This window comes from Balaenoptera musculus, chromosome 10 (assembly GCF_009873245.2).
Source record: "Balaenoptera musculus isolate JJ_BM4_2016_0621 chromosome 10, mBalMus1.pri.v3, whole genome shotgun sequence".
NCBI lineage: Eukaryota > Metazoa > Chordata > Mammalia > Artiodactyla > Balaenopteridae > Balaenoptera > Balaenoptera musculus.
Window position 1 is genome coordinate 42,388,640 of NC_045794.1, and position 17,309 is coordinate 42,405,948.

At 50.8% G+C, this 17,309-nt stretch overlaps 1 protein-coding gene across 1 annotated transcript; it reads right to left on the reverse strand.

Annotated features, from left to right (window-relative positions):
* Positions 1-111: 111 nt before the first annotated feature.
* On the reverse strand, positions 112-16,706 carry LOC118902772 (keratin, type II cytoskeletal 74-like). Its single transcript, XM_036867450.1, is given in 10 exon segments — positions 112-126; positions 6,365-6,460; positions 6,955-7,015; positions 7,460-7,674; positions 8,310-8,443; positions 8,446-8,512; positions 8,514-8,674; positions 9,031-9,158; positions 16,291-16,351; positions 16,682-16,706. Coding segments are annotated over 10 exon segments (963 nt in total).
* Positions 16,707-17,309: the final 603 nt, after the last annotated feature.

A 17,309-nucleotide genomic window follows, 5' to 3' on the forward strand; every position in this document is an offset into this window, starting at 1 on the left:
TAGCATAAATTAGTTAATTAGATACTGGACATTAGGAATGAAACACCCAATGTTTTGATGAGGATGATGATAGAAGATGAAGGGTGGGTCCAGGTGGGGCTCCTAGGGTGCTTACTGGTGTTTTTGCTGGAGGGAAAAAAGGGAAGAACAGGGCCGCAGTTCACCAAGTTACAAAGGCCCTGCCCCAGCCTTAACTGAGATCTGGGGAGACTTAGAGGCAGGAGGAGACAGAGCCCCCTGCTTTGGGAGACTTCTCGAGCTGGTGAGGGAGAGAGGATGTGATCTACCACGTCCCCCGTCCCAGCTTAATCTTCCCCTCATGCCCATTGCAGTATCGGGTATTGCCCAGTTTTCTGGGTGGAAATTAAATTCTGAGCGATGCTTGGCCCGGCATGGATATCTCTGGGCTGCAGTTTTGCTCACCTGTGAATTGGTGGGAGGCAGTGTGTCAGATCAGAGAACCAAACCCCCAAGTTACCAGGAACATCTAGCTTGAACATTCAAGGAAAATTTACATTGCTTGTTAAATAAATTACATTTTTATGGCTCTTGGCTCTACAGCCAAAATGTTTTATTCAATTTACACAAATAATTTGTAGCTTTCTTTGTATTTTTTTTCTACATCTGTGACAATGATCAATTTGGCACCTTTGTGTAATTCCATGGCCTCAGACAGGACCCATTGGCTCCCCACCCTCAGCATTCTGGGGTTCTATAAGCTTCCAGAGAAGGCCTCAAAGACAGAAAGGCAAGAAAATCTAGTACAATCAAAGAGGGTATTTGCTGGGTGAGAGGAAAGGGGAATGCACAGAGGAGAGGCAAGACCTGGGGACAGTGAATCCACAAGGGCTGCCTGGAGGAGGAGGGGGTTTGGATTCCAGTCTTTTAAGGTAAAAAGGCTTGGGTAGACTGTCAGTGAGGAGTGGTAAAAGCAACCCAGGCTGGCAGGAGGAAGGGCATTCGTGAGGGAAATACCCTCCAGGCTGGAGTGATTATGAGTGAAAGGTGGAGGGAACCCCAGATCCCAAGCTGTGCATGTGACGGGGCAAGTGATAGGGAGCCATTGAGGGTTCTTGAGCCAGACAGAGCCTGAGCAATACATGTTTGAGGAAGCACAATCTAGCTGTTGTGTGAGTAGGAGCGAGGGTGGGGAGTGAGGCTAGAGGCACTGAGAAAGGGGCAAGTGGTTCTCTGAGCAAATAATTGCCTCCAAAATCAGGGAGAATGAGCTAGGCTATATGGATGACATCAGCTCCGGTCCTGCCAGCCCTCCTCAGCAGATGGACCCAGGAAATGAGCATGTTTTCTGTGAATCCCCCCACAGGTCCCCGTCCTCATCCCCCTACATCCTCCTATAGTTTCGGGCAGGCAGGGCACTCAGCCCCAAGCTAGCTGGATGGAGCACAGTCCCTGGGGGGCTTGGCCACAATCAGAGCCACACACCTGGGGGCAGGACAGCTGTTCAGCAGGTTTGCAGCTGGCAAGGCTGAAGGTGAGCTCACCCGAGAGGAGCTGGGATATAAAGGCCGAGGAGGACTGTCCTGCCAGACACTCAGCTCTGCTCCCGTCCTGCTGTTTGGCTGCCAGAGAGGTGCCTTCCAGGGCAGCCCCGTCCCCCTCGCTTCCTCCTTGCTCAGCTCCGTGGCCGGAACCATCTCCTTTGAGTTTTGCTGGCCATCTCCTACCTCCAGCCCCACCCCAAGCCTCTGGCGAAGTGTGTGGACTCAGGACTCTGAGGACCCAGGTCTTGGTCCTGCCATGTGACCACGGGCAGGTCTCCCAACTTCCTAAGCCTATGTTTCCACATCTCTAAAAAGGGGGGTGCTAATACCTGCTCCACCTACTCCCAGAGGTGGATGGGAGGCACCTTGTAAATAATAATGATGATGGTAATGATAATAGCTAACACACAGTGTGAGCTCTGCTGGGCGCTGCTCTAAGCACTACACATATATTATTAACTCATTTAATGCTCACAGCGGCCCTGTGAGGCAGGTGCTGTTGTTATCCCCATTTTACAGATGAAGATACTGAGGCACAAGTTAAGTAACTTACTGGTGGTTGCACAGCTAGTGAGTAGCTGAGCCAGGATTTGAGCCAGGGTTCAGCCCAGGCAGCCTGGCTACCATCTGTGCTCGTAGCCTCTACACTGTCCTGGCTTTCTCATGTGCAAATGTCCAGTGCAGGTGCCTGCACGGTGTGAAAAACTGAGCTCACCAGCACTCACTGTTCCCGCACTCTTCTTCCTGTCCCAGACTCTCTAGGCAGCGGAACTGACCCCCACCCCGCTCCCCTTCTCAGCCTGCTTTACTCTTTTGAAGACAATTGTCATTTCAGGACTTGGGTAGGTGTGCTTATGAGACGATTGCATGTTTCTCACATGCATCATACTTTTCCCTGATGACATGCTCTGGGCTGTTCTTCCAGCCTCCTGCCCACCAGGACAGGCTTGTCCTATCCTTTAAGACAAACCAAGACACCCCTCCTCTAAGAAACCTCCCCCAAGCCCTCCCTGGGTCAGCTGCACCTTTCTGCACACAACCCTCTTGCCCAGGTGCTGTGTGCATCTCTCCAGCCTAACAGTTCCCTCTGAGGCCAGGCGATGCTCTCTGCTCCTTGGACCCAGGCTCGGGTTCATGATAGGAATTGTGAGCACTGCTCACCAGCTGAAAGACGTTCTCCCATATGTGTCAGAGGCCACGTGGGGGTCCACATCTACAGGCGGGTGGTCGTGAACACGAACTTAAGCAGAGTGGTGCCCAGGGACTGGCATGGCTGTCTCGGTTGTCTGTGGCTGACAACTACTTTGATGAGTTGGCGCCTGATTATACCAGTTGTTAAGTATTTTGAGTATCTTCCGTAGACTTGAGTCTGTGAGCCAATGAGCACGTGTCTATGCGTGTGTACCCCGGTTTCTGTTGACAGCCCACCCGACAATGGGCCCCATAGTAGACTAGCTATCGCTTTCAGCTCTCCATGTCTCCATTCCTCTCTGTTAGTGGCACACAGTTGAGATCAGATTGTCCTGTTTTTATTATATTCTTTTTTAATAATGGGGAATGTGGTGACTCCCAGCTGGAAACCAATTGAGGGGATCAAATTCATTCATTCATTCAACATCCCTGAGACCATGAAAGCAAGAAAGAATATCCCTTCCCACGGGTAAGAGGGTGGACCAGGTGACTTCTCAAGGTCAGAGCACCCGCTGTTTTTTTTTTTTTATTTTTATTTATTTATATTTATTTTTGGCTGTGTTGGGCCTTCGTTTCTGTGCGAGGGCTTTCTCTAGTTGCGGCAAGCGGGGGCCACTCTTCATCGCGGTGCGCAGGCCTCTCACTATCGCGGCCTCTCTTGTTGCGGAGCACAGGCTCCAGACGCGCAGGCGCAGTAATTGTGGCTCACGGGCCCAGTTGCTCCGCGGCATGTGGGATCTTCCCAGACCAGGGCTCGAACCCGTGTCCCCTGCATCGGCAGGCAGATTCTCAACCACTGCGCCGCCAGGGAAGCCCAGAGCATCCGTTTTTTTTTTTGTTTTTTTTTTTAATATTTTATTTATTTATTTATTTATGGCTGTGTTGGGTCTTCGTTTCTGTGTGAGGGCTTTCTCCAGTTGCGGCAAGTGGGGGCCGTTCTTCATCGCGGTGCGCGGGCCTCTCACTATCGCAGCCTCTCTTGTTGCGGAGCACAGGCTGCAGACGCGCAGGCTCAGTAGCTGTGGCTCACGGGCTTAGTCGCTACGCGGCATGTGGGATCTTCCCAGACCAGGGCGCGAACCCGTGTCCCCTGCATTGGCAGGCAGATTCTCAACCACTGCGCCACCAGGGAAGCCCAGAGCATCCGTTTTAATGGGACTTTCTCAACCAATGAACGTGGATGAATCAGTTAAAGCCTCACACTACACCAGGCTTGGAAGCAAGCTTGGGGCGTTTGCAAAGATCAGAAAATGGGAAGGTCAGAGGCAGAAGGAAAGGCACAGGGAGGAGAGGCAGGAAACAGTGGAGGAGGTTCCAGGAGACAGGGCACAGACATTGTGACTGCCATCCTCTTTTGCATCAGTGACTTATTCTGCAATAACTGAGCAAGCATTCAGGGCCAGGCATTTGCCACATACCAGAGACAGATGAAGACAGAGGTCCCCCAACCCCCAGGCTTGCCCTCTGCCAATCGAATGGAGGGAAAGTTATCTCCATCTTTCTACTGGGCGCCACTGCTCGCCCTATCTGTATTCCAGGTTGCTATCTGACATATGGTGAGAAAGGCTGGGAGCCAACTCCAGGCACACAGTTTCTCTGGCCTCTTCTCTGCTACTCCCCCACAATTTTATTTTTTATTTAAGTTAGATTCACATACCATAAAAATAACCATTTTAAAGTGAAAATTCAGTGGCATTTAGTACATTCACAAAGTTGTGCAACCACCACCTCTATCTAGTTCCAAATATTTTTATCACCCCAAAAAGAAACCCAGTACCCACTAGCGGGCCCTACTCATCCCCCCTACCCCAATCCCTGCAATCACCAAACCTCTGTGATTTACCTATTCTAGACATTTCATATGAATGGAATCATACAATATGTGACCTTAGGGGTCTGGCTTCTTTCACTTAGCAGAATGTTTTCAAAGTTTATCCACACTGTAGCATGTACTTCCTTCCTTTTTATGGCTGAATAATATTCCATTGTAAAGTATATACCACAATTTTTTCATCCATTCAGACATTGATGGGCATTAGGGCTGTGTCTTAGTCCTTTCAGGCTACTATTAACAAATACCATTCTGGCAGCTTATAAACAATAGCAATTTCTCTCTCAGGGTTCTGGAGGCTGAGAAGTCCAATGTGAAGGCACCAGCATGGTCGAATTCTGGAGAGGACCATTTTCCTGATTCATAACCAGTGCCTTCTTGCTCTGTCCTCACATGGTGCAAAGGGCCAGGGAGCTCTGTGGGGTCTCGTTTATTAAAACACTAATCCTATTCATGAGGGTCCACCCTCATAACGTAAGCGCCTCCCAACGGCCCCACCTCCTAATACCATCACCTTTGGGGGTTAGGATTTTAACACATGAATCTTGGGGAGACACACACGCAGACCATAGCAGACTATTTCCACCTTTGGCTATTGTGAACAGTGCTGCTATGACCATGCACATACACATATTTGCTTAAGCACCTGTTTTCAATTCTTTTGGATGTAGACCTAGGAATGGAATTGCTCGATCGTATGACATTTCTATGTTTAACTTTTCGAGGAAGTGTCCAAATGTTTTCCACAGTGGCTGAACAATTTTACATCCCCTCCAGCAACGTAAAAATGTTCCAATTTCTCCACACCTCTGCCAACACTTTTTATTTTCCATTATTTTTTATTATAGCCATCCTAGTGTGTGTGATGTGGTACCAATTTGTGGTTTGGATTTGCATTTCCCTGATGACTAATAATGTTGAGCATCTTTTCATGTGCTTGTTGGCCATTTGTATATCTTCTTTGAAGAAAGGTCCATTAAATTCCTTTGCTCATTTTTAAATTGGGTTGTCTTTTTGTTATTGAGTTGTAGGAGTTCTTTATATGTTTTGGGTGCTAGACCCTAATCAGATACATGATTTGCAAATATTTTCTCTCATTCTGTAAGCTGTCTTCTCATTTTCTTGGTAACGTCCTTTGATGTATAGAAATTTTTAATTTTAATGAAGTCCAATTTCTCTATGTTCTCTTTGGTTGCCTGTGCTTTCGGTGCCATATCTAAGAATATACTCCCAAATCCGATCCCCTACATTTTGTTTTAAGAGTTTTATGGTTTTAGCTCTTATATTTAAGTTGTTAATCCATTTTGAGTTAATTTTGTATATGGTGTGAAATAGGGGTCCAACTTCACTCTTTTGCATTGTAGGAATCGAATTGTCCCAGCACTATCTGTTGAAGATATTGTTTTCCTCCACTGGGTGGTCTTGGTACTCTTGTCAAAATGGCCATAGATGTGTGGATTTTACCCCCCAAATCTGTCTGTTGGAGCCAAGGGAGAGGCTCACATGGCAGGATGGACCCTGCGTGGGTAGCAGGTTGTGGGAGGCATTTCCTGCAATTCACAGTATCAAGAATCTGTGTTTTAGTAGGACCTCACGGGGTCATTTTTGCCTCATGGGGTCATTATCATGGTCCCAATGAGATTGTCTCCTGTGTGTATAGCCTCTGGGGACCAGAATCGTATACTTCCGTGGTCTCCCAGTGCAGGGTTTTGCACTTTTCCATTAAAACACCCTACATTCTGTTTATCCTAAATCCCTCCTATTGGCATCTCCTTAGAAGAGCCAAGTGAAGCCCTCAGCTGGAAAGAGGCGGGTGGGGGAGGGGTGGGAGTGTCCTCACCGCATCATACAGACATTTGAGGAACTTGATATCTTTGTCCAGAGAGTCCTCTTTGGCCTGGAGCTCCACCTTGACCTTGTAGGCTGCATCTGCATCCTGCTGAGAGGCACCCAGAGCCATTGGTCAATACAACCCTCATCCCATCTGCTGTCCTGTCCCTGCCCCAGAAACCATTTGATTTCCTATTTTTGCCCACAAAGGGAAACATGTTGATGAATAAAATCCCTCAATATTGCTTTTCTCTCCTATTCACTGCATCTTTGGAAATAGGGAAAGAAGAAGGGGTCTGCTCTTCCTCTGTTACACCTGGAGAAAACAAAGCCCAGACAGGTAGAGTGAGTTTCCTCAAGTCACACAGGAAGGCTGAGCTGGACCAGAGTTTCCCAATTTCCAGACCAGATTTTCTCCTGTCTGCCTCTGTCCATTTCCTGGGTGTGTGTCTTCTCCTTCTTGCTAGAGGCCAGAATACGACTCCATCTCCATTCAGGCACCAGTCCCTCCCCAGGAGGCCAGGGCTGGAGTCCTGAGCAGGGTTGTTTAGGATGGGGATTCGAGGGAAACCAGAGTCCGTAGGCTCTTCTCTCCCTCACCTTCTTGAGCACCACAAACTCGTTCTCAGCTGCCGTGCGCCGATTAATCTCCATCTCATACCTGTGCGCAAGGAGAGAAGATAGCAGAGGTCTCAGTCCTCTCGGCCAAGTGATCTACTCTTCCCACTGGCCAGGCAAGTGCTGGGGATGCAGAGTCCCCGCAGGATCTCCCGGAAGTGAGCACTGCAGGGGCTGGTGGTGGCAGTACCGTGTCCCTGAGTTGCCTCATTTTCATTCCACTCTCTGGATCCTAGGAAAATATCCAGGTTCCCCAAACCAGTCACTGAACCAATCAGTGGATCAATGAGCAAAGGAACTTCTTCCCATCAACCAGGTAGGAAGTTCTCATCAAACAAGGGGGGGTCCTTCCCCCACAGTCAGAGGAGAGGTGTGAGCCCCTGACCCTGGGTGCTTGTTCCCTCCCCTCCTAAAAAGTGGCACAGAGATTGGGTGAGCCCAGGAACCTTTAAGAACATGACCCATGACCTTGGCTGGGCCCACTCACCTCTTCTTGTAGTCCTCCACCAGGTCCCGCATGCCCTTCAGCTCCAAGTCCAGCCTCACCCGGTCCCCGGACAGCGTCTCCAGCTGCTTGCGCAGGTTGCTGGTGCAGCCCTCGAGGATGGCCTCCAGGCTGTTCTTGCAGTTGTTCGGGTCCAGCTGCTGCAGCAGCCCCCACTTGGTCCCCAGCACCTGGTTCTGCTGCTCCAGGATCCGCACCTGGAATCACACGGATGCTACTGTGTCCTGTGGAGAACTCCATTGACCGTCCCCCTCCCCGGTTATATAGATTTTCCTAAAGTCACTTGGCTCCAGTCCTGACTCTCCACTCATGGAATTCCATGCAAACAAGACCCTTTACAAGTGCTCCTTCCATAGCCTTTTGAATAAAACCAATCATCACTGAAAACCCACTGAAGAAGGAGATTCCACAGGGCTCTTCTGTTGCCTGACCCAGCCCGCAGGAGGTGCTCTTCCTCTGTCTCAGCTAAGGGTTTGTTCTACACCATGAGCCTTTCCCCCTGATTAGTGCTGATTCTATCAGCCATTCATCTGCCTTAAAGAGCCGGAGATGCATCCAGCTGTTCTCCAGATTCCCATCACTTCTTTCTCAAGGTAGGGCTACCCTTCACCCAATTTCCCACCCTTCTCTGTAAAATCCCCGAAGAAAGCAGCACATTCATTTATTCCTTCGTGCCACCTAGCTCACAGGTCTGTTCTTCTCCCTGCTATGATCACACCGCCCTTCCTGAGGTCCAGCAGCAACCTTTCTATCCACAATGCCCCGTGCACTCCCAGGCAGCATGGAATCACTCACATCTCACTGGACTGTTTTATCCTCCTGGGAGACCCACCTTGTCGATCAAGGAGGCAAACTTGTTCAGCGCCTTGATCTCCTCCCACTCCTGGGCACACACCTTCTGGATCTCGGGGTCCATCTCCACATTGAGGGGGGCCAGGAGGCTCTTGTTGACAGTGACCTGGTGATGCTCCCAGGTGGGCACATGGATGGGCACATGGGCCCCAGGGCCACACTGCCAAACATGCTGCCGGCAAAAACCACTGGCCCGGCCCCCTCCATACCCAGAGCTAAGCCCAAAACTGTAACCTCCAGTCCGAACGCTGTTACCAGCCACATTGAGGGAAATACACCTATTCCCTCCGAGAATGTAGAGGCTTCAGCTGCCGAAGCCAGCCCCAGCTCCTTTGCCAGCTGCACGGTAAGAAGCCACACTGGGGGCTTCCCTGGTGGCGCAGTGGTTGGGAGTCTGCCTGCCAATGCAGGGGATGCGGGTTCGAGCCCTGGTCTGGGAGGATCCCACGTGCCGCGGAGCGGCTGGGCCCGTGAGCCACAACTACTGAGCCTGCGCGTCTGGAGCCTGTGCTCCGCAACGAGAGAGGCCACGATAGTGAGAGGCCCGCGCACCGCGATGAAGAGTGGCCCCCGCTTGCCACAACTAGAGAAAGCCCTCGCACAGAAACGAAGACCCAACACAGCCATAAATAAATAAATAAATAAATAAATAAATAAATAAATAAATAAATAAATAAACCCAAAAGTTAAAAAAATAAATAAATAAGAAGCCACACTGCCCGCAGCCTTCCTCAGCCCCACTGCCGAGTGCCCACTGAAGCCACCCTTGTCACCACCAGACTTGATGTTCAGTTGCCGGCTCACGGTGGCAAAGATGGAGTTGGCAGAGCTGGAGAAATGCAGTCACGAACAGATAGAGAACACTCGATGGGGCACCCGGAGCACGGCTTCCTTTCTTCCTGTCCATCCCTGGACACCAGAAAAGGGCGTCTCTCCTCTATCTCCTCTCCTCCTGCTGAAGGGCCTGGGGCTGTGGACAGTTTGGGGAACAGACATCTCCAAGCCCTTTGCAGCAACAAAGCAGTTCTGATAGCGAGTGGAATATGCTGTCCTTGCAGACTCGAGGGGTCTAATCGGGCGTTTATCTGTGCTCATAATTAGGGACGTGGAGAGTGATCCCCTTCAGAGATCTTCTAGCTTTATTTTTCCAGGGCTGCCTCTTTCTTGCTTATCTATCAGTAAAGCGCAGGGGAAATGGCCGGGTTTGTCCAGAGAGGGCTCCTCGCAAAACCCCAGGCTTCCTCCCCAGAGAACCCATCTCCCTGTTACCCGGTCTTGTTGAGGAGCTGGGGTGTAGGTCTAGTCCTGCGCTGGGGGCTGGGCAATTGAGAGTCAATTGATGGTGAGGATGGTGATGGCCATGGTGGTGGTGGTTATAACATAGAAGAAAAAGGAAGAGGCAGAGGGGAATTTCCTCGTAACAGTGTTGTGAGCGTGACCAAGCACAGCTACCCTCCCAGGCGATTTAATTGCAGGGAATTGCCTTTGCTACACAGTAGGATCTCTGACAGTCCCAATCTTCACCGTGCTGGCTACTCTCTAATTAGTCACCACACTCCACACCCCAGTCTTTGAGTTCACTGGACTAATGTGTGTCCCAAGGCTTGAAGAGATTGGTTCATTCAATAAGTAGAAAATTGAGTGCTACTATGTGAATTGCTCTATGCTAGACATCGAACGAGAAACATCTAAGACCCTCTCCTTCTTTCCAAGAGATTGAAATTGAACAGGAGACAAAATATAAGCACGTGAAAGTTGTTTTGCTGTTGTTATTGCTATAGTTTAATTCCATATGTTTAAATGAGTGACTCAGACAAGGCATTATTGAAATTCTGCTTTTTTAAAAAAAATCAGAATAAAATACATTGGGCTTTCTGGGGCAGGGGTTGGGAATGGGAAGGTGGGCCAGACTGGACAGATGCAACAGTGCATCCCAGAGGCAGTGAGTAGCCCAGGAGGGCTGCAGGGGAAGGTTTGACTTGGGAAGCAGAGGTTGATGGGAGAAAGATGACAGAGCAGGCCAAGACACTTCCCTTCTCCCTGAAAACAGTGTGGAATCATGTAAGGGTCCTCGGGGGAAGAAACTTCACAGAGCCTGTGCTTCCGATTGACAAACAGGCTCTGGGTTGCAGAAGGAGATCCATCGGGGAGACTGGTAGCCCAGGGAGCCTTGAGGGAGCTGAGCCCATGTGCACCATAATCTCCCACCATCTTGGTTAAAGCTACTCCTGGAGGGTAAGAGCCCTGCTCTGCAGAGCACACCACATTGGAGGGGAATAGAAGGCAGTGCCACCAATAGTCCCAAATGGACCTTATCGAAGTCATGGCTGCTTGGTTTGAGAATGGATACCAAAGGTCTTTTTTCTCTAGTCCATTGGCCTTTTGACTATTCCTGGACACAGTCAAGGAAGTCAGCATTCTGTAGAAGGTAATTAATGAAAGAAAAAGAAGCTTGAAGCTTGAAGGATTCTTGAAGGAAGCTTGAAGGGTAATAAGACTTGGGGGCAAACCACAGCACCTTAGAATGGAAAGGACACGAAACTGAGTTCTCTGCTTTCCCTTTGAAAATGAGCTCAGGGCCAAAAGTGAGTTGTTGTCCTGACAGGTGGTTGGCAGCAGTCCTTTGGTCCCTCGGTGTCAACAGTTGGGCTCGGGTGGTGTTGACTAGTTGCCCCTAGGTTAACACGGCGTAGGCGCCGGGACGATGCTCCTGGGATGCCCAGTGATATTTCGCAGGGCTCAAGTCAGCCTCCTGGTCCACGTGTTGAGAGCAAGCTCCCCTCTCAATTGTTTAAGTGGTCCCTTCATAGCCCAGCAGTGGTGGGGTAGCAAGGCAGGTAGAAAATCGAGTGTTTGGCCTTGACACAGGATCTACCCCCGGGGAACAGTTATAAAGTGGCCTGGGACTGGCAGGATTTCAAGGGGCTGACCTTGACTTTTGGCTGATTTCCTCCTGAAGTTCCCACGGGCAAACTATCTCCCAACAAGCCTCACCCCGGTATTTACAGCGAGGCAGCACGCCACTTACAAAGAGGCAGCATAGGGTGCTGAACAGTCACAGAACTAGTCAAAATCATTAAATCCCCAGTTCTTCTCTGGACAAGTTGTTCAAAAAAAAAAAAAGAAAATGAGCTCAGTGCACAAACAGAATCCTCTCAGCCTGTCTGAACCAGTTTGAAAGGAGCTTGTTTTTCCATTCTCGTCCAAAGTTAGCTAACTCAAGCAAGAGAGTTCTTCTGCTTTTCTCCCTCTCTCCCCACGCCCCCTCCCAACACCCTTCACATTCCTGACATGAAATTCCCTGTGTCCTAGGGTATCAAGTCCAACAGCAGATGGGACTGAAAGCTTGGGTCGAGCTCACAGTTGCAATCTGGGCCCTAGACACAGGGCTGGGGACACGGTGGATGGGACAGGATGTTCTGAGACTGAAGCAGAAAGTTCTGTGATTGCAAAAAGGGAAAGGGGCAATGCTGGGCACAAAAGACGAAGGCAAGCACCCCAAGCAAGATGACTGAAGCAGCTAAAGACTATTTTGTAGGGTGGCCAACTATCCCGGATTGCCTGGGACTGAGGGGTTTTCCAAGTAAGACATGGGACTTTCCATGCCACAACCTGGACAGTTCTGGAAAATCTGGACAGTTGATCACTTTATCATCACCCACCATATCACAGAGTAGAGAGTACCAAATTCTCTAGTAGTTTATGGGGGTCACTGAAGTTATAACTCTCCAAGTCTGTGAAACTTACATGCGCAGGCAGTTCACTGGCCTTTCTCCATCCTTACTGGTCCTTCGTCCCCTGCACCCAACACACACTTGTCAACATGAATTCCCTAGATTATTAAGAAAACAGGTAGCTGGGTGGCATCAATTTAAATTCAATTCCACTCTCATTTATTCAAGTCCTGTTATAAGACACTGTATTGAGTGAAAACCCAGACAGGCAGTCAGCGTGGGCAAAATTCCCACTTCTTGGTGACCATTAGGGTAGAAGACATTGTGCAGTAAGCTTCTGTTTATTAAAACTTAGCAGAGGATGTTCAGTGACCTGAAACCTGGCGGCAGCTTCCTTATCACAGCTGGTCTCATAGAACTTTCTACCGTCTCTCCACAAACCCTATCTCTGAGTCTCAGACCTTCCCCACATCCTCTCCTCAGCACCAGCATCTCCTTCCTTCCCTCTGCTGCAGTCCAGCTCAGGAGACAAATGTCAGAGCAGTTTAGCCAAGTGGCTGCAGGGACCTTAAGGCGCCTTTGTGCCAGTTCTTCTTCTGTGCAGATGCAGCCCTTCACCGGAGTGCACAGCTGGATTTCAGCCCCCACTCACCCCCTCGCCGGGCCCTAGTGCCGGGCACAGCCCGCACAGCCCTCAGGACAGCCCTGGTGCCTGCCCGAATCTCGAGGATAGGCTGGTGTTATACAGGTGAGTGGGAGCCTCTGGCCAGAATTCTCCCTGCTCCCAGGGGGAGGGTCATCAGGGTCTCCTGGCTTCCCCCACCCCCATCCCCGTGCTGTCACCTACTTCTCCAGGCCTGCGCTCTGACTTCCAGTCCCCTGGGTCTTTTCCTCTCTGAGCTCCTGAAAGAAAGTGATGGACCCCCGCCACCCGCCTCTGCCCACTCTGGGCTCCGTCCACTAGGAACTCTGCCCGGCGCCGCTGCCCTCTGGCTTGGGGATCTGCAGACTAGTTTTCAATGTACGCAGCCTGAGTATCCTTAGCCTTCAACACCTCGTGGATATGCCTCACTAAACTCCTCATTCTTGATTCTTTCTCTCTCCTCCTACTCTGGCTCCTAAGGCTTTCACGGCTGGATAGACCCCCAGCCCTGCAGTGGAGATCAAGCACGCTTTAGTTCTCTTTCTCTCCTTTTTTTAGAAAGAAAAGCGCTCTGGACTCTTTAAAACTCCACCCCACCCCCTGCCTAGTCATCCCCAAAGCTTTCCTCAGCTCAAATGCACAGAGGTATGTGGAGACAAGAGCCGTCTTGCTCTGGGAAGGACACATTGGCTTTCATTTGCTCTTTTCAAAATACCACCAGCCCCCATGCTTCTATTATTCCATCCATCTCCTCACCTCAGACCACCCCGCTAACCCCAGCCCCTTCTGGAAGAAGTTTGCATTGTATTTTCTGACCCCCAAGCCCCTTTGTTGCATGACTCTTCTTTTGAAAGAGAACAGGGAGGCCGGGGGCAATGCCTTAATCTTTTGATGGTGGCTGTGAAGTCTGATGCTTGATCTGCCTCTTCCTTTGCCCATTTCCAAAACAAACAAGCGGGCTTTGTGAGGCAGGCTGTAATTAAGCCAGTCATCCTACTGACAAGTCCTCAAACGGGACAGAACAGCCCATCCATGTCGCATCCAATAGGGAGAAGCCGGAGTGGTGGGCTGGGGACACCTGCCTCAGGTGTGAGGGGAATAGCCATCCCCCCTTCCCTGTGTCCATGTTATAACTGAGCCTGCGGGGTCCTAGGGACAGGAGTTAGGAGAGGGACAGGAGAAGGGGAGGAACACCCAGCAGGGCAGTAGCACCAAGGGACCTGGATGACCACAGGCAAAGTAGGAACCGGGAGGCAAAAAATCTAAAAGTAGGAAGTCCAGAAAGAAGTATAAGAAATAAGGAATGGGTGTTTTAGGAAAAGGGAGATTTTCTAGCTCCCTGGGCAGTGGGGAGGAAGGGGTTGGTCCTAAGGGGAGGAGCCCAAGCATAGAGAGGGAGGAGAATGAGCCCGGAGGCTGGAGACAGGGGCTTGGCCTGCGCCCCCAGTGGATACATGACAGGCATTTCCATCCAGCCCCAGCCGGGGTGGAAGGGATGAGTTACCTGCTGGCCACAGGGAACCTCTTCACCGCTGGGCAGAGGGACCTAAGCTCCACCCTCCAGGATGCAAGCCTGCCACGGACTTAGGGGCTCAGGCAGGTGGGGCTGAGGTGACACTCAACACTGGCACCTGAGGCTGGGGTCAGCCTGTGAGCTCCTCCATCTGGAGCTGAGACCACAGCCGAGCCCCTTCAGAGAGTTCCGTCCACTCCCCTTTGTAGAGAAGGAGGCCTCGAGATCAAGCCCCCATCTCCCCGGTGTCTTGGGCCACACCCATTGAAGCAAGTGGGACGTTATGTCTGGGCTACAAGGTGTGACACGCAGTTGTGGGTTCAGGAAGCTGGTTGTGAAAAGAGCCTGCAAATCAGAGAGTGAAGGAGAGCGACGGCTGCCAGGATGCAAGTGGTCTGCAATGTGAGCCAGGGAACACGGAGGGCCGGGGCACATTGGCTCCCAGTTAAGGGAAAGGGAAAAGAGGGGCAGCGTGGAGCAAGGGTGGGGATGCATGTCATAACAGAGAGCCAAGGAAAGGGCTGCGAGGGACCAGCAGCCATGGGTCAGAACCTTCTGGAAATGGACGTGGGCCAGGAGGGCAGAGGAGAAAGGGGGAAGAGCTGCCGGCCTGGGATTGGAATCCAGCTGGAAGTGATCCTGACGGTCATGCCTTGGGTGTAGACAAGGAGTGATCACTGGTTGAGGGCCTACTGAGTACATTTTAATTCATTTCATCCTCATACCAATCCTACAAAGTCAATACTCTTATTATTTTTCCCATTTTACACATGAAGAAACAGAGGAGCCGGGAGACTGAGTTGCCCAAGTGGCAATGATAAGTGGCAAAAGAAACAAACTCTCGACTGGCTGACTGCAAAGTGTGTGTCCTCACAGACACACTCCAGCCTGGAGCCACCGAGCTATGGTTCTTTCAGGTCCGCTGAGTGGGGAGCAGCTTTAATCTAGAACTTGGTGCTGCATCTGGAGTTCCAGCCAGAAGGCTCTGGACTCCCTTAGAGCCCTCCTGGGGATGGATGGATTGGAAGTTAAGAAGGAGGGATTCAGGTGATGAGCCTCGAAGAGGGACCGAATATACAAGGGCGTGTGGTGTGGAAGTGCACCAAGCAGGGAGGGAGGGCCAGGGCGGTGGAAATTGGTCTGCAGGAGAGGAGAGACCCTCAGCGTCTCTCTGATCTGTGCAGCACTTGCCGAATGTGAGTCTAAGGGCTGAGGGATGGTGCCATAAGCAGAGGGTTAGTCCTACAAGTGGCGGTCGTCCTGAGATGGCAGGAGTGTTGGAGGACCTGGGAGGGAAATAGAGGCAGCTGGCAAAGGGCAGCTCAAACCTCAGAGCAGCTGCCAGATGAGACCTAAAACATCTTAAGACACTCCCGGTCTCCAACAAGTCATGTCCCCTTCACCTCCTACAGGAAGCCTTCCCAGGCTGTCTGTGTTCAGCTCTGATCCCTTCCTTCCTCTGTAGCCCCTTGGCTGTGTCTCACCAGTGCCTCCATGCCCGGATCATCTACTGCACTGGGGCGGGGGTAGGGTGTCGTATTGACATCTCAGAGGGTCCCCCTTGCAGCCAGGGCAGGAGGTTTGCTACCATGCAGGTGAGGCTAGAGGACAGTATTGCTGAGGGACGGGGACTCTCACTCCAGGACTTCCTGACCAGCACCAAGATTTTCAGGTGCCTGTCAAGGAAGAGCTGTCTGAAGGTCCTGAAAGAGGTTCGGGCTGCGGCAACGCCAGCACTACCACAGTTCCTACCCCCCAATCCTGTGAGAGGAGAGATGGGACAGGAGAGGGAGGGGAGACAGAAGCCAGGGCCTGGGCAACAGGGAGGCTGGGCCAGCCTGGTCACGCCAGGGAGCGAAACAGCATCTCCTCCAGCTGGCAGCTCCACGGTGGGCACAGAGCCTGTCCAAGATCATCCCACACCCTCTCCGTTTTAGGGAAGAATCTTTCCTCCAGAGGCACAGGGCTGGAAGGTGCAGTACCCGGGGCTGATGGCAGAGGGCAGTGTATGCACAAAATACTGGCACCGAGGAGTTACTCTTCCTGCTTGCAAATTAGCAGTTGGTGACTGAACGGGACCGTTTGTCAGTGAAGAGACCCAGTGTTCGCCCTGGCCCTGCATTTAACCCACCTGAGCCAGGTCTCCGGGCACAGTTCTGCTGTGGATTGACTGCTCATGAACCAGTGCACAGCTGGCAAACACAAAAGGCCCAAAGAACATGCATTAATAGTAATTATTATAATAACAACTAACATCTATTGGCTGCAAACTATATTCCAGGCACTGTATTACTTTCATTATCCCTTTTCATATTCTCAACTCTTCTCTACAGTGAGAACTTTGACAGGTAACGAGGCATCGTGCCTGGAAGCATGGACTCCGGGATTGGACTGAGGGTCAACTCCCAACTCTGCCATTTACTAACTGTGTGACTTTGGGTGGGTTATTTTACCCTTCTGAGTCTCAACATCTTCACGAGTGAGATCTGCATTATTAGAATCGCACCTTATAACAACTATACCTATCAGGTTGTTGGGAGAATTCATCGTTGCCAGACATAAAGTGCTGAGAGAAGTACCTGGCATATAGGAAGCACTCAGTAAAGGCCAGCTTGTATCGACCCTATTTCGTAAGGGCAGGATCTTGCACCCACTCACAACTAGCCATTAGAAGAGCCAGGATTTGAAGCCAGACATATGACGCTCAGCCAGGACACTAGACCTATGACAGCATGCGCCTGACACAGTCCTGGCTTATGCCTGCTGTCTGCAGATCCAACTTAGCATGTGTCCAGAATAAAGGTGTCTCAGTTTGGTTGATAAATTCTATAAACCGCATACACATGGATGCAGGTAAAGCACAAATTTATTAACACAAATGTGTTTCATCACTTGCATGCCAAATCATCAGGACACATGTGTGTTCCATGAGCTCTTTCTCCCCAGTGAGGGTCGGTGAGACTGAGCCATGCATATCTGTGGCAAATGTTACATTGAGTGCCAACCGTGAGCCAGAATGAGGGCCCCGGAACAGAACACGGGAATGTGAGGGGTGGGGGGGAGGACACAGACATGTGCGCAGCTAACGTGCCACCAGGAAAATAAAGCAACAACTGTAATACGGGTTCGGGAACAGTGCTGTGGATGTGC